Source organism: Alexandromys fortis, unplaced genomic scaffold (genome assembly GCF_014885135.2).
Source record: "Alexandromys fortis isolate MF-2015 unplaced genomic scaffold, M_Fortis_MF-2015_v1.1 scaffold_125, whole genome shotgun sequence".
NCBI classification, from domain to species: domain Eukaryota; kingdom Metazoa; phylum Chordata; class Mammalia; order Rodentia; family Cricetidae; genus Alexandromys; species Alexandromys fortis.
Genome location: NW_026068026.1, coordinates 4,187,261 through 4,205,493, shown reverse-complemented (window position 1 = coordinate 4,205,493; position 18,233 = coordinate 4,187,261). Strand labels below are relative to the sequence as shown.

Genomic DNA, 18,233 nt, shown 5'->3' with positions numbered 1-18,233 from the left:
TTTAAAAGATGAATATGTGGTTTAACTTCAAGCTAAATTTTAAGAAAGCATCTGCATTTCCTTCATTTTCCTGATAGTAAGTGTGTGACTGTGGCTTCTGTTTAGTAATTGCTGGCTCCCAGTGACATATGCACATTCTATAATCCCTGGGCTCTGTGATTCAAGACTCTGCTTCCTAAATTTAATTAAGATAATAATTATATTATTATATTATTTTATTTTCCCTATGGAAACTAATGGTAAACAAACAATAAATTATCGCAAACTCTTAGTTCAAAGCCCTCTTTTTTACTCTGTCATCATCAAACCTTAAATTAACAAGTGCCAACTTAAATCCCAACTCCGTGTTTTCAGGGGCCTTACCCATCATTGCCATGGTTACACAATCGGTTTTAGAGTTACAGAAAATGTTGAATGGTGTTTACCGAAGTTCAGGATGGGCCTTTATTTTTCTGGGTGGCGAATACATGACTAGGATTATAATCTGTAACACGCTTTGATGCTGATTGTCATGTCTATTTAGCAAAGAGCCCTTTGAGGTAGTACTTGTGGCAAGTACTGTCACCTTTATTTTATGAAATGATTTGGGTGAGGCTAAGAGGGATTATTTACCAGAGTAGGTGGTTTAGGTCATTGTTGAATTCAAGTGTTCTTACAGTGAGTCATGTACTTCCTTTGTGATCACAAGTAAGCTCAGAAAACACACAACACACACACACACACACACACACACTATAACATTGAATAGGTCCAAGTAGGAAGGCAGCACCTACTATGTTGGGTAACCTGGGCATCTGAAAGACCACACCATCACAGAAACAGTGAGCTTGGTGAGAAAGTCTAAATTTGAGATAGTTTTTTTAAGACTTATATCAAGAGAAAAGCTAAATGAATCCATTGTATTTCCAATTTACTTCCCTTGCCCCCATTTCCCAGCTTGTTTGAACCAAGAGCTATTTAAGGCTTCAAACTTTGCCACAGGTTTCTGAATACCCTTTTTACTCGCTAGTGTTTGTTTCCAACAGCTGAAAAGAGCCAGCTGACTCTTGGTACTTTTATACATTGTACTTTATTGTCTTCCTCTTGTGTTTCCCACCTGACACCCCAACCCCAGATGCTGTGGTTGCTACTTCTGGGTAGAGACATCTGCTTTTCAGGAGGACCCTTTCTTCCATCCTCAATTACATTTTCTACATACATCTACTGAAGAATGAAGCAGAGAGGGGCCCGCTCATGCAGAAGTAAACACAAGTTTATTAACCTCTGTAGTCTCCCATGAAGCACTTGATTAGTTAACAAAATTACATTATCTTCTACATTAAGAACTTTAACATACCCTCCATGTTTTTTGATATAATAGTACTTTTTGAAGACCATCAAAATCTGGGCACAGCCTCCAGTGGGTGAAGAAACAATAGAGGAAAAGCAAGTTGATTTTGATCATTTTGTCTTTGGATGAACTCTCCCTCTCTTTTGTATTTTTATCTTTCTTGATGTGAGTCAGAGTTTACACAACTCATAATCATACAGTGCTGTCAGCCATAGGCACTGAATAGAGTCCACATACTCCGTCCACAGACTATAGTTGGTGTGCAGGGTTGTCAAACATAGGGCTAACTAAGAACTCTTAAAAATAGACATTTCAGATATGATTGCATATCTCTGGATCTTTATGGAAACTAGGAGTCTGTGGCAGCACCAGGTCCCCCCCCCCATGATGTCAGTGGACAGAAACTGTGCAGCTTCTGAAAAACATGGAGACTGGGCACCTTCTTCACTTGCTCATCCTCTAGTGCTTTACATCAGTAAAGCATTTTCACTCTTGGTCATATTGGCAAATATCTAGTCAAATTTAATTCTTCCCAGTGCAATGTACCTCCTTTTGAGAGAAACCCTCGCGACACTGTAAATACTTTTTCCATAAACCTGGGTCAAAATTAGTAGAAATTATTTGAAAGCATTCTGTTTTATAGTATGGAAAGCTGAATATTAAAATCATTGTTTTCACTATCATACTTTAAAAAGAGCTAGAAGTTTTGATTTCTGAGTTGTCTTTATTCCCTTTGACCTTGTACAAGTTGCTTCTATTTCCTCAGCCCATTTCCTCATCTCTGCAAGGGATGAGGGAGTCTGCCAGCTTTGTGGCCATATCCATCAGATGGGATCAGGGATGTGAGAAAGTTTAATATACCATATGGCACTATGCAAGGCTAAGACACTTTGTGGGCAAAGAGAGCTACAGCATATGGTTTCTTGAGGAGCTTGGAATCTGTTTACAGACTCAGGACTCAGATATAACATAAATAACCGTTGAGAACATTCCACACTTCCTACGAGAAGTAGCGACATTAAATGTTATCAGAAACCACATGATCTTTCTCGGGTAACCAAACTCAAAATTCAAAGCATACATAAAACCTTTCTTATTATTAAACTAACATAAGTAACATTATTAAATTAACATAAAACTAACTTATCATTAATTTCACAAATATTTTATCCTGTACGTATTCGGCGATTAAAAAAAAACACATTATAACCTGTTAGGACAAACGTATTGATGTAGAAAACCCAGATTTCTGCTCTCATAGGACTTTTTGTTCTAATAAAACAAATAAATAACAAACATAAACAATCTCACTTCATGTCCTATGATGTGCTATTAAGAGCATAATGTAGGCCACATGATAGAGTCAACAAGCACAGCAGGAAACCGCTGATGCAGTGTGTTCATTGTGGCAAACACACATGAAATTCACTTTTTCACCTCTTTGAAGTTAGGTTTTTGCTGAACTCTAATGGTATGTGGAATTGTAGTTTTCTTCTAACGTTTTCATTGATATGCTTTGAATGCTTGTCCCCAACAATTCAAATAAGAGGATACAAATTTGGGGGAAATAAGGTGCGTAGGCTTTCATCAAGTATGAGATCACAATGGCTGTAGTTTAGACTCATCTTTCCTGCACCCCTAATGTAGGGCTTCCCTATACTCAGGGTGTTCTTTGGAGCATTTTTTCTACAATAGACTAGGGTGATATGCTTTTACCATCACTTGGAGACATAATTTCACCATCAAATAAAGCTCACCATTGGAAAATGTCTGTAGATTGTTCATTTAACCAGTTGAGGGCTGAGCCACAGTATAGTTGCCTGTTACTGGAGAGTACCCACTGCCAAGGAAGTCACCTCCATCCACAAGGAAAATGGTAGAAGGCAGTAGCTGATGGAAAGGTGAAAGTAGCGTTAGTGGAGATTATGTGATTGATTTTATTCATAAAAAGAAGTTCCAGATATTGGGGAATAAGAGAGACAGAGAGAGGTTTCAAGAGGAGCTGAAATCTTGTTGCAAAAGGAATAAGCCAGAAAGCAATATATTAAAGCTGACTGCCAACGGAGGTTTAGAGCAGGGCTTGCTGCTTTGATTCTTAATCAGCTCAGTTCTCAGTTGCTTAAGCTATTAACTGAAAGCGGAGTGTAACACTTTGCTGTGCTAAAACCTTATAATGCCTCACTGTTCTCCAAAAGGCATCTTATTAAGATATCTGGAATTATGTGAAAATATTGAACAGATATAAGGAGTCAATGTAAAATGGAATTATAGAGGTAGGCAGATTCCTACTCCCCTGTCTCTCACTGTGCATTGTGGAGAAACACTCTGCTGGAATCTAATGCTGGTGCTACGGCTATATGATTTTTGTTTAAGCTATTAAAACTTAAAATTGAATTTATTTATTTTTCTGGAGGGAGTGAACAAGAGGAGTATCTATAGTATGCTGGAGGCTGCAAGAGGTCAGAAGAAAATCTGTAGGAACTAACTAGTTCTCTCCTCTCACTCTGTGGGTCCCTGGGATTGAACTCAGGTAGAGAGGTGTGATGGCAAGTACCTTCAGCCTCTTAGACACTAGCTCTGTTTAATCTATACCTCTCAAAAGGAAAGGCATACTCTGGTGAACTTCATCAAACGTTCTCTTCTTGGACCTCTTTCTTCCACTTTCCTTTGAAGGCAGAATGGAATGCCTTTTAAGTCACGGCTGCCAGTGTCCTTCATATGTCTTAATGCTTCCATTTTTGGTTTAATTTATTTATTTATTAGTTCTTTGACAATTTAATCCATACATATAATACACTCAGGTTAGTCTCTCTCTTTTCTCTTCCATTTCCCTACGTCTCCTTTGGTTTTGTTCGGCCTATTTAGTTTAACCAAGGCCATCATGTGACTTGATCAGTGGCTTTGACTGTCCTTTGGGGAGCCTGGTTATGTCACCACTGGGTACATAAATGAAATAAATGACTCCGTTCTCCCAGAATCTATCAGTAAGAAAGAATTCAGCACTGAGGGGTAGGTTTCCTGAGATCCTCTAGTCCATGTCTGGCTGTTGATGGGCCAACTCTTGTTCAGGCCCAGTAAAGGCATTTGCATCTCCTGTAAGGTCATTGCAGTGACTGTGTCCTACCTAGGGGGTGTAGGCAATAGCCTACATTTGTAGTCCTTCTCCCTATCTTCTGGTTCTTATATTTCTGCAGTGTTCCCCAGTTCTTCATGGGAATGGTATAAACGTCTTGTTAAGGTAGAGAACAGAACTATGACTTATTCTCCACAACATTATATAGCCATAAGTTTCTGTATTCAGCATGGATCACTTGGTAAGGGCTGAAAGTGGCAGCTGCCTATGTATAAAAGCATGTATATTAGAAGGTGGTTTTATGCTATGTCAATTTAATTAAACATCAATTTCTCCCCTAGTGCCTATGACCTCCCTCGACATGGGCTTCTGGGTGGCTTTAGCTTACCAGGTGTAGATTCTCACTTGTGAGTTGGCCACAAAGTCTAATCAGAGAGTTGTTATTTACCCCTTATAATTAATTTTGATGGCAAGGCTCAAATATGCTAATGTGAATGCTTTTCAGGGATAAATGGATAAATTACGTCTTCAAAGGTTTACATTTTCACTTACCTCTGGTAGGTTTTGTGCTGAGGATTGTTCAGTATTAGAATGGTTTATTGGTAAAGGTATTTTTATGTGTTGGATATGGGCTGTTAACTGGTTGGTGTTCAGTGGGTATTGGTCGTGTTGGATGACTAAATAATGAGAATATTCTTATTCATAATTGTAACTATAGTGCAAATGAATGTCCCTTTTGAAGTATGCATTTTATCTGAGCGAACAGACTTCAAGATTTTTTTTCATCATTTTCATACATCCTTTCACTGAGTTGCTAAGATGAAAGAGTGGAGCATAGCGAAGATACTTCCTGTGGTCCCATTTTTCTAAGAGAACAGGAACACAAGGAATAAAAGTTTTTTTAACTAATCCCAAGAGTAACAAAGTGGAGAACATGTAGGGCTAATTTCATTATGACTTAATAAATAAAAATAAAGCTTTGCTTTAATAGCTAGAAATGTTTCAGTTGAAAGTGAAATAAAAACTTTGTTTTGAAGTCTTTACATGGAATTTAGATATATGCATGGATCTGTGTGTGTTTTTACCACATACAACCACCAATTTAAATGATAGGTTTTTCATTTAGTAATCTATGCAAGAGTACATATAGTGTATGCAGGTGGTTTTCTTATTCTTTTTGATGATGCTCCACTTAAGAGCTGTAAAGTGTTGTCGTATCTGAATCATTTATGAGTGCATGCTTGTTGCATAATGTTTGTCCATGTTTCCTACCACCAATTTACAGTCATATTTTCATGTAGCATCGTTTCTGGGTGCATATGAGATGTTGCAAATGTGAAGTTAGCCTTTTTGATTGAAGTTCTCGTAGGTAAGAGATCAAATATAAAATGAGGTTTTGTTGTGTCTAGATTTCAATTACATATCTTTCTTTTGAAAGTGTTGTCAAAATTTTGGCAGTAAGCATACATTTTATATTAAATTATTTAAATCAAGCTTATTTTATAGATAGTTCTCATACAGTTAAAATTTAAACTCAGTCAAACTGAGATTTACTCATGGGATTTTTATGCCATACATTTCTTATTATAGTGGTTTCCCATGAAATATATTTTTTGGTCATAGAGTATTACCTCCCCATTTTTGGTTGACTGTGTCTCTTCAAAAGCAATAGACTTGAATTGTGAAAGTAACCATTCATGTTTTATTTCTTAAATCAATGAACAAATGTAAAAGTTGACTCATTGAATATAAAACAAGAATGCAGAGAAGTATTGTAGCTTAAGGTTAGCAAGGAGAAGTAGAAAGAGCTAGGCAGTTTAATTCTGGAGGGTGAGTGCCTTCAAGCTAATTATGTTTCCTGTCATTCAATAAATGCTCTAATAAATCAAATATTGGGATATTTTCCCTAATAGCACAGAAACCAAGAATGAGTACATCTGTCCAACACCAGAATCCTTGTCTTTTCATAGCTCTGTGCTGATTCCAATGAAATTATATGAGGACTTGTGTAACATGAAGGGCCAGGCCTGCTTGTTTGTTGGGGTTTTTGTGCCGAGCAGTAACCCACAACTGTTTAGTCCCAAAGAAAAATCACACATAGATCTCTATAAGTTATAAAGCTGATTGGCCCATTAGCTCTAGCCTCTCACTGGCTAACTCTCACATCTTGATTAACCCATTTTTCTGATCTATGTTAGCCATGTAACTCAGTACCTTTTTCAGTGAGGCAGATCACATCCTGATGTTTTGGTGATCTGGGCAGGAGTGGGAGGAATCAACTTCCTCCTTCCCAGAATTCTCCTGTTCTCATTACATCATTTCTATTTCCTGTCTGGTTTTCCCACCTATATTTCCTGCATGGCCAATCAGTGTTTATTTATAGCATGATTGACAGAATACAGACAATTTTCCTGCACCATATTTTAAGCAGAAAATAAAGTTAGTTAAGTCCTGGAGGGGATGAGGGAAGAGATGAGTGGTTTAAATAAATAATTTGACACCCACCAGCTCACTGAGGGAAACACTATGAACCAAATATTATAGAAGACAAAATTAAAACTTTGAGACATTGAGGAGCATTTCTCTAACAGGTAGAGTATAACCTACCTCCATGTCTGAAGTGACACCCTTACCCAAGGTTGCCACTCTACAGTAAAATTTCCATCAGGAGCTGGAGAGATGGCTCAGAGGTTAAGAGCACTGACTGCTTTTCCAGAGGTCCTAAGTTCAATTCCCAGCAGTCATAGGGTGGTTCACAACCATCTGTAATGTAATCTGATCTCCTCTTCTGGCTTGCAGGCATACGTTCAGGCAGAACACTATATATAATAAATAAATCTTTTAAAAAAGTTTCATCCAGACCAGCTAATATCAGCATACTGGTGTCTGGTAAATACAAGTCCAGCTAATGTCAGCCTACTGGAGTCTGGTAGATACAAGTCCAGCTAATGTCAGCCTACTGGAGTCTGGTAGTTACAAGTCCAGCTAATGTCAGCCTACAGGTGTCTGGTAGATACAAGTCCAGTTAATGTCAGCATACGGGTGTCTGGTAGATGCAAGGCAATTAGCTGCAAATATGAAAGCTCATAGTTATCCAGAATACACAGTTCTATGAATGATACATTGTACCCTTTTTAAGGCATACCTGTTTACAGTCCTGGAGTGCTGAGGCATGGATACAGTACTGTTTATTCACTATCTCTTCATTATTTTCTATATTACTAGAAACCAGTCTTTCATTCCAGCCTCCTTTTTTTGGTATACACTTGTCTAAAATGCAACTCATGCTATTAGGATTCATTAGAGCATGCTGACTGTTGTCCAGGCACTCTTGACACAAGAAGGGAGCCAGTAGTCAGCAGATCTGGATCCAGGAGCTGCCTCTTCTACTCATTCACGATTTTGGAGTTACTCTTCAGGATTTTCATATATGGTTATATGGTGTCTGTAATCCATCCACGGTTTAGTTCAAAGATATAACTGAATGAAATATTGAACGAATGAGTAGATTTTGAACATAAACTATAAGTGCATATAAAGTACTATTCAAATCTTCAGGACATGCTCTTCTTGGTGTAATTCCTCCTTAAGGAGCATTGACCTAGACTTAAGATCTTCGGGCATTGTACATTTATAGATTTGATAACAAAACTCTGAAATATGAGTATCTGTATTTTGCTAATCCATCTGAGAATACGCCTTTTCAGGGCTCTTTCAGTTTTTAGCTCTTTCACTTCCTGCCTTGTAAGTTCTTAGATTTAAGATAAATTCTAAAATACAGCTGAAGTCCTCATCTGTGATTAAAGCATATGTGCTTTTAAAATTGTTTCACTGTGACTTTGATTCTTAGATGATTCCCAGCAGTGATTTTGTGTTCCAGATAACAATTACAGACTAGAAAGCTCTGTGTTCCATATTGTGTTGGTGTATGTATTCTTTACAGCTTTCTACCAGCAGATAATAGTGTTCATATATTCCATTGTGTGGTCACTAGAGTCAGATTTGTTAAGTAAACCTGACAAGTTCATTTAACTATTTTCTGTTGGGAGCCTAGAACCCTATGTGAGTAGTTATTTCTGACTTATATGCCTACTCTACAAGGGATGGACCTTTGGAGAAGTGGCAACACCTCACATACATTCTTTTAAGTTCAAATGTCATGCAATCTCCTGTTTGTTATAGTGACATTTTTCTGAGAAAATGGATGTCGTTCCATCTTATAGATAGAAAAGGAGGGCAAGTGTCCCAGCTGTAAAAACAGAGGGGCAGTAATGCAGCTCAGCTTTGATCATTTCAGATGTCTTTCTCATGTTCCTATGTATCTTAGATGCCTGCATCGTTTTCCTTATGGCTTTTGTGTCTGGTGTGAGTATTAGAGTTTGGAACCTTTGAATATTGCATATTGCTGGAGAAATCATTTAAATGATAATGTATTTCTTTGCCATACCATTTCAACCTGTAGGTGGCAAAGGCATTACAGAAATCTGACAATTTTGTCTATGTGCTGCTAGGAATAAATCAATAGTATTTCTATTCCCACCAAAATCGCAGTATTGTGAAGGAATGAATAAAATACAAGGTAGGCTCATAATAAGACATTAATATAGCAGCTATGCTGAGCATTTAAAACACCTGTTTCAATTCAATGTGTCTGATAGTATTATTTCAAGTACTACAATGTGATGATGGACATATGACATTGATTAAAAAATAATAGTAATAAAAATGATTCAAATAGGCCATCCTACTTCTGAATGATATACAATAGAGTAAAGCTGGTAGAATCAAAACTATTTATGAATTTGTTATCTATTCCTATGCATTCAATAGAAGCATACCCTTGTATTCTTTAGCTTGTATCTAATTATAATTGTTGTGATGATGTGTTGTGTGTATGTGCATTCGTGTGGGGGCATGTGCATGTGAGTACAGTTGTCTGTGGAGGGCAGAAGATAGCATCAGAGCCCCGGGAGCTGGAGTTAGAAGTTATTGTGAGCTGTCCAATGTGAGTGCTGGAACTGAACTTTGGTCCTTTGTAAGAAGAGCAAACACTTTAAACACTGAGCCATTTCTCCAGCCTGCCTTGTTCTTTAATATCCATCTATATTTATTTAATATCTATCATCTGTATTTCTTTATATGTTGATATCTTCCTATATATGTTTAATACGTATCATGTATATGTATATCCATGTTTCAATACTGAAAGAGGATTTATGGTAGATTTCAGCATGCTTACTAAAAGAAAAGGTTGGTTTGTTTTCATCTCTCCATCTCCCACTTCCTCTTTGTGTGTCATCTTTCAGTATCCACCAAGGTTTACTATTTTTATTGTCACTATTCCTAGCTGCTATATGTCGTGGAAATTTAATCATTAAGTTAACAGATGTAACGAAATGTCTACCCTACAAAAGACTCAACTCTTTTATTCTGATGAAAATTAATGCCATTCATTCTGTAAAATTATCTTGACATCTTGGCTCCGTGTGATGATCTAGTTACTCAAGCAGTGACTCGTAGGTAGAATTTCTACCTACAAGGTAGTTATATTTTAGTAGGAAAAGAAGAGCATACATATGTAAACAAATGTGAAGAGGAACGGATGGGACTGTTTAAGGTTACAAGAGTATAAATGATGCCATGGGATTTTGGAAGAATAAGTCTGGAGGTGATTTCCTCGATTCTGGAGGGTGGAGTTCCAGGAAGTGACCTCTATGGGGTAATTACAAATACCAGAATGCCACATAAAGCCTGAAGCAGACTCTAAAGTGCAGAGCAAAGTTTTATAACTAAATTTGGCATAAGTTGGAACAAGCGACCGAGTTGGAAAGTCAAGTATAAAATCAGAAATGGTACCCGTGGTTAGAGAGGCTGAACAAAGAGATTGTAGGGCTTTTCTTCTTCAGCAGAAAACTTGACTTTTGCTCTCCCTCCTCCGAGTGGGGAAATTCAAGATTTTAAAGCAGTAGATGCTGTGGTGGTGTAACATGATTGACATTTTATAAAGACCATCCAGGTCTCTAGAAGGAGGGCACACACCTTAGTCTATCCTAAAAGATGCATTGTCACAGTAGGTTTGATTGTCAGAGTCTTTGTCATTGTATGAATCCTGGGTTTGTACAGAGACAGGTCATAATTAGGCTTTTAAAATATTTTGTCAGATGTGATGTTTAATTTCTGCAGAAATATCTCCAACCAAGATGGGGTTGGGTGGTGGATCCCAGGCCCCAGATTCTACTTCTACACAGTTTTTTGTTTTTACATTCTCTTTCATAGCCCAGTTATGCTTACTTTCTGTTTTCATGAGGAATTTCTTTTTCTCATAGCAACTTTTATATTCTTGCTTGGTTACAAGTCACATTTTTTTTCTTAAGGGAGGGAGTGAAGGGGCCACAGAACATATCCAGAAGTCTAATTCTCCGTGAGTTAACTGAAACAAGCAGCACAGAGGTGAAGGGTGAGAGACTTTCAGTCCTCCAGTTTGAAAACTTCGCCTCAGCATCCTTGATTGCCAAGGTTACCATTTCTCAGTTATCCCTCTCCCCCCCCCCCCGTGTTCCCTGCAAGCTCCTGCTGCTCAGGCAGCAATTTCAAGGTTTCATCTTCGGTGTGCATTTGCCCATTAGCTTGCAGTTTCTGTCCACTTGGTTTTTGTGGTTGGCAATTCGCTGAAATTTTACTGTTTTTACGGATGAATCTGACAGTTCTAATCTGTAGAAGACTTTCGCTTGTAATCTCGTGGGTAGAAAATAGCAAAGAGGCCTGTGTCCTCCACGGCCCTTGTACAAGGGTGAGAAGGAATGTGCCTCTCAGCTTTCCCCCTCTTTGTTTTTGTCTGTTTGTCAAAAAATTATTAATCACTCCATTATACCATTTTGCTCAAATTCGATTATTTTTTCAAGTCAGAAGAAAGCTAGAGAAGTGAGTTCTCACTCTTTTTCTTCTTTACAGTTCGCCTTTTCCCATTTCTCTGTCTCCCCTCACTCTGTTTCCATTTGTCACCTCCTAATTGCATGCTAAAGAGATAATTGACATACACTTGCTTCCTCCTTGTGTTAAAAACTGCAGAATATATTTGGCTAAAAGGTTCTTCAAATATTCAACAAATATGCATTTACCAATTATTAAACTAGAAATTGGATCACACAGTGCATGTTCTATGAGTCATGGTCTCTGTACATAGAATCCTTATATTAGACTGGATTGAGGTAAAAAAGATGGATTGTAATGCAGTAGTGAACAGCCACTGCAGTGAAATGATATTCAACCTGGTCTTGAATAAATCCTATAAGAGGAATCCTATACTACATGATGACCAGTGAATACAAGTTAGTTATTTGGGGCATTTAGGGAGAGTCGCTGGGAATGGAGGGCAGGTGTCAGCTGACAAGAAGTGAGATTTTGGTGCAGGCCACACAGGAAATAGAGAAATGAAGAGGAAGAGCATAAGATTAGGGTCAGAAAAAGCTCTGATAGGGACTATGCCTTTTTTTCTTTCTTTCTGAGACTGGAAGATCACATGAAGCTTTTAAGCAAGGAGACATCATAGCTACTGCTTTTCTGAGGCATAGAGATTGCATTATCTTTAGTTGATGATCTTTAACCAAACTCTGAATATTGCAGTATACCTGGGAAGCTCAGATACACACTTTAAGTATGTGTGTGCAGGGGTAGGAAATCTGGGAAGGTAAGATGCACTCTTCAGCTTGTGTGAGGGCTACTGTATAGTTGGAAATAGGAGGGACATAATGTGGCCGGTGAGAAATTTTGGTGACATGCCTTGTTTTATCATAGTAAAGTAGGTTAAGTGTGTAACTTAAGAGATACAAATGGGGTATGATTGATGGACTGGACAGAGTATTGATGGTATGAGAGGAAGAAAATAGTATTGTTACACACTTCCAGATGTTGACCTACATTCTCATGTCTCGCCTTCCTATGACAGCTTGGCAGCTTTGTGGGTGTCTCTTTTTCCGTGTGTCTTGTCATGAGCTGTCTCTTCTGCCATCTCATTTGGTGAGTGTGCAATGGGATGGGAAAATGATGGATGGTTGACCTTGTGGCAGAGATCATTTGTATTGGTGAAGCTATTATCAAGAATTACGTTAAGCAGCTCGTGGTGTCTAATGACTTTTGCTCTGTGTTATGTTAACAAGTGCTGCTATGGAATTATGGGATTGGATGTAGAAGGGGAGGCACAGTGGCTGAGAAAAACGAAACCAAGAGGATTTCAATCAAAACCAAGAGAGCTAAACAGCACAAAATAATATAATTAAAGATTAAAACCAAACATTTTGTTTACTGAGAGTGTTTTAGGCCAGGTTCAGCTTAGGGTTTCTCTAAAAGATTTTTCAATAATGCTACTATTTTTCTATGCTACTATGGTACTCTGTTAAAAGATATACTGGAACATGCTTCAAAAGAGGCTTATTTAAGAATATTCTTCTTAAAAACTTTATTCAATAATAAACTCCTTAAATTTGTTGAATCTGAAAACTTGTTTTAAAAATACGTTTACCCAATTCATCTTTCACTAATGCTGAACTAGAATTATATGGGGCCAATGATTTAGAGATCACAGTTAGGGAAATGTCAGTCTAATATATAATCAAATAATTGTGTTTAAAATATATTGTGAGGTGAACATGATAACCACAATCTCAAGGTCCAAATCAGGAGCAGAAGGAGAGAGAGCACGAGCAAGGAACTCAGGACCACGAGAGGGGCACCCACACACTGAGACAATGGGGATGTCCTATCGGGAACTCACCAAGGCCAGCTGGCCTGGGTCTGAAAAAGCCTGGGTTAAAACCGGTCTCGCTGAACATAGCGGACAATGAGGACTACTGAGACCCCAAGAACAATGGCAATGGGTTTTTGATCCTACTGCACCTATTGGTTTCGTGGGAGCCTAGGCAGTTTGGATGCTCACCTTACTAGACCTGGATGGAGGTGGGTGGTCCTTGGACTTCCCACAGGTCAGGGAACCCTGATTGCTCTTTGGGCTGACAAGGGAGGGGGACTTGATTGGGGGAGAGGGAGGGAAAGGGGAGGCGGCGGTGGGGAAGAGACAGAAATCTTTAATTAATTAATAAAGAAATAAATAAATTAAAAAATATATTGTGAATATCAAATATTACATGGACTCCTTCATTTATTCTTAATACCAGTTATAATTATGATCAATATTATTAAAACCCATCCCTATTGCCAATAAAATATAGTTATGAAGTAATTTATTCAAACTTACATAGCCAACAAACAAGAAACTTGATTTTAGACCCAGTGAGCAAGTTTAAATATTCAAATGTCTCTCCCTTTGTGCAGAGCACTGTGAGGGGCGAGGGTTTGCTTAGACTCAGAGTTCAGGGGTACAGTCCATGTTGGTGGGGAAGTCATGGCAGCAGGAACCTGAAGCTTCTGACCACATTGCTTTTTAGGTCAGGAAACAGAAGGTGACAAATTCTCTTGTTTAGTTCACTTTTTTCTTTTGAAGACCATGATCCCAGCCGATGAAATGTTGTCATCTAAAGTTAAGATAAATCTCAGAACCTCAATTAATTTAATCTAGCTAAGCCCTTATAGTCTAGTCAGTGCCTGTCTCCTAGGTAACACTGCCAAGATGAGGTCAACCATTACAGTCATAATCAGGAACCCAGAGAGCATGGATTTGAACCCTGAGACTAGGGAATTGATGTTTTTAAACCTTTGAACTTTCCTTTCCACCACATGATGTATATACTTTCTGAAGTTAGGAAATATTAACACATATCTATATTAAAACATACACTACATCAAGCCATTTTTTTCATGCATTTCTCCATGTAAAAGAACACTCTTACTCAGATTTGTTTGCTACCCTGGGTCATGGATTGGAAGACGGGTTGTTTTGGTGGTAAAGGTGTGATGAAAGAGTAATTAAGTGACCTCAATGGGAAGAAAAATCAGGCATGGCTAGCAAGAAACCCAGAATGTTGTTAGAAGAAAGACAGACCAGAGTCTGTACGCTAAGCAAATGTTGAGTTAGATGTAGGCTCTGAATTTGGAAGGTACTGGGGGAGTTGTGTGTATTGTCCTTCCTTGTAAGAGCATCCACACAGAATCTACTTACCTTTGTTCTGCTTCTGCCTAACCATTGCAGTAGCTTAAATAAGGATTTTTGAATTATGTCATTCTTGGTTTGAATATTTATTCTATCATTAAATGTGACCTTAAGAAAATTTCTAAATTGTAGCAGCTACAAAATGAGGGTAGACATTATATTCTGAAGAACAAGAGAAATAATGTATAAGATGCTCGACAAAATAGACGCTGAATGTTTTGATAAAGAAGTAGTTACCATTTTTCCTTTCCTTAATTTTATGAGTTCAATTTGAAAATGTTAATATTTTTTAATTCTGATTTTTTCCATTTTTCTTCTACTTCTGGTAAAGTACAATAAATTTAATTCAACAGCATTGAGTCTCCCACTGCAGAGTGGTACATATTGTTTGGTAAGATTAGCTGGCTACAAGAAAACTGTGTTACTGGGCTATTTTCAAAATCTCAGTTCAAATATTAAATTTGAAATGATTTTATTCTGAGTAGAGTTCACCTAAGCAATGAACATTTATTACTTTTTGTGTATGTATATGGGCATATACATGCCATAGAACATGTGTGTATGTATATGGATGTACACATGCCATAGAACATGTGTAGAAGTCTGAAATTGAAGAAATATCCTTCAGGGAGGGAAAGTAAACAATGTCGTTGGAATTGCATTTATGTTTATATGAACAAGGAAATGTCAAGATTTCCAAGTTGTTTTCAGTTGATAAAAATGGACAAAAGCAAATTGTTGCTTGATTCTTGGCTTTGTTTGGAAAACTTCTATTTCCTATTCACAGTTCTTACATAGTAGGGTATGGTACCTCATACATGTAATCCTCATTCGTATTTGGGAACCTGAGATAAGAAGCTTATGAGTTCAACACCAGCCCATGCCACATAACAAGACCCTGCTCCAAACAACAACGACAAATACCACAACCACAAATAACAGAAATAAAAACAAACTAAACACAGTAACATAGTTTATATAAATAGAACCTTCAATGTGAGAAATTCAAGTTTCCTGGGGCCAATTATGTCAAGGTGTCATGAAAGACTTGCATGTAGTACAATTACAGAAATACGATGATTACATGTGCTGAGGAATTGTCTTGCTTTTGTGTCGCAGGATGAGTAAGAGAGACTTACAGAAAGCCACAAAAGGAAAGCTGCTGATGATCATTTTTATCGTGACCTTGTTGGGGAAAGCTGTTTTCAGCGCCAACCATCACAAAGGTGAGCTCTGCGCGCCTGCGCTGTCCGTGTGAGATGGTTCCTTTGAGCAGAGTGCGATACGCTGTCTTCACTGGTCTGCTCAGTTTTGTTAGGTGTGGGCTCCCCCTAGCAATTTTCATTTTCTCTCAGTAAAAAAGCAGAGAGCTGTCTTCAAGTTGACTTTAAAAGGAGAAACGTGGTGTTTTCAGGATGACTTCCAGGTCTGCAAATATTGTCCAAAGAATGCAAAATTCTGTCTTCCCTCCATTGTTAAGGGTAGCTATGTTAAAATGTTGACTTGGCGTGTAATAAAGATGAATTTCAAACTGCCCTTATTTTCATAAAGAAAATGTTTTTCATGGCACATCTATTAATCATATGTATACACTATCTGCAACGTTTTCCTTTAGGTTTTTGTAGACCACGTCTTTTTTGGCATTGTGCCTCTGTGCCCGTCCTTTGGAAACCGTGATCCTTAGTAGGCTCTGTCCTACCACGGAAAAGTGAGACTATTTGTCTCTATGTGTGCATTGTCAGCTCAGAATCATTCCCTTTTCTCCTTTCTTGCCATTAGACTCAGCGTAATGAATGCCTGCCTTTTCCAAATGAGTTTAAATGGGGCCATTTCTCCATTATATCCACCATAATCAAGTACTCATAACCTGAGAAGTCAATTTAGATATTTCTGTGAAATATGGTTTGGCTCTTCAATTCTCTGTCCACCACGAAGGCTAGCCATTTCCTTTCTTATTCTGTTTTGGGGTAAAGGAGGAATTAAGAGTGCTTTGGATTTGCTAACACTGAAATTATTTACACACGTGCATTTAATTAGCCTTGAATGGAACATTATAACACAGAGAGATGAAAGATGTGGTGTGGAAATTGACGTCCATAGAACAAACCCCTTCCTTTTTCTTGAAAACCAATAAATAAGACTTTACGTGAAGGAGAGTTTTGTGGAGAGTTTGTTTTTATTTTGTAATTCTGTTTTGGGGCTATAAAGGCATGCGTGTTTGTAAATGTACATTTTTCTTTCAATTAGCCCATGTTCTGTCAATGAAACTTTTAAACCTCTTTAATAATTGTTATCTTGGTTTGCTTTGCTGTTGCTATGGTACAGTATTCTGATGAGAGCAACTTAATCACGATTCCGTGTTATAGTTGATTGTCGCAAGAAAGTCACAGTCGTAGGAGAGTGAGGGAGCTGGTTACATTTCTCTATAATGAGTATAAAGTGAATGCCACCATAAAAGTCACATTTAAGAATCCTTAAGTCATGCAGTACAGTGCTAGATCCAGAACTATTAGCTCCTCTTACTGCTTGTTAACATGATACTTTACATATTTCTTTCTTTAAATTTTATTTATACATTTCGAAAGGTATTTATTTAAATTATGTGGGCACATGCTTATCTGTGAGTGCCGGTGCCTATGAACTCCAGAACACAGCCTCTGCTCTCCTGGAGCTGGAGTTACAGGTGGTTGTGAGCTGCCTAAACCAACTCTTGGGGACTGAACTCAGGACCTCTGGAAGAACAGCAAATATGTTTACCTGCTGAGCCATCTCTGCAGTCTCACAGCATAAAACACTGCATTGTATAAGAAAATGTCAACCACCAAATGCAATCCACTGTGCAGCAGAGAGTCCAGGTTATTTTCTAGTCCATTTCCACCTTGCCGTTTGATTGCATAAAGATTTTTTTGTCCCCCTTTCTCTCTCCTCCTTTCCTTTCTTCTTCTCCCCACTCATTCTTTTTGTCTTGAGTTATTTTACACACAGAATTATAAGGGCAATGTAAACACAATTGTATAGCACATGTTCATAAAAGTGAACACAGTGTTCTCAACAACAGGTTGGAAAGTATACCCCTTCTAGTGCTCTTGAACCAACTGTGTCAGCAGACTGACTTCATCCCACGCTCCTGTAGTGTGCTGGCATAATCATTGTTCTAAATGTTCCATTTAGAATGCCTTTATATTAACAATAACCTCTTCATGTGAGCATGAATGCACATTTCCAACAGCAATTTCCTTAGCTTGGGTAGTTCTTGAATTTGTGTACACAGTATTAGGCAGTAAGTATTCAATTGTAATTTTGTTATTTTTTTCCAAACAGTGCTTTTAAGGTATGTTATAAAGTATAACACATCGATTTTCCACAGTTGATCCATGTTGCATGAAGTTACTGCAAACATACTAAAAACATAGACATTTTGCATTCTATTTTCTTCCTGTTCTGAACAACAATTTAGGAGTATTGTTGTACATTGCTTTTAGTGCACATGTGCAAGTTTCTTTGGTGGTAACATTGCTGAATGGTGTTCTAGTCTAATAGCACAGATAAAGTTGCTCTGAATATTTCCTTTTTGTCTTTTTGTACCCTACTCTCTGTGTATCTTCTTCAATTCTGAATATATCTGAAATAAAAAAAAATTGTTCAGATATTGGTCGATTTATTAATTTTCAAAAGACCAATTTTGCCTCTACTGTTCCTTTCATACAATTTTGCATTTTATTATGTAA

At 37.8% G+C, this 18,233-nt stretch overlaps 1 protein-coding gene across 1 annotated transcript in view; it reads left to right on the top strand.

The window, feature by feature from the left end:
• Positions 1–15,619: 15,619 nt before the first annotated feature.
• Positions 15,620–18,233, top strand: part of Tafa2 (TAFA chemokine like family member 2) — a 98,151-nt gene continuing 95,537 nt past the window's right edge. The window contains exon 1 of the mRNA XM_050163900.1: positions 15,620–15,731. Within this exon, the coding sequence (XP_050019857.1) occupies positions 15,626–15,731 (106 nt within the window). The 5' untranslated portion in view covers positions 15,620–15,625. The remainder of the gene's footprint in view (positions 15,732–18,233) is intronic.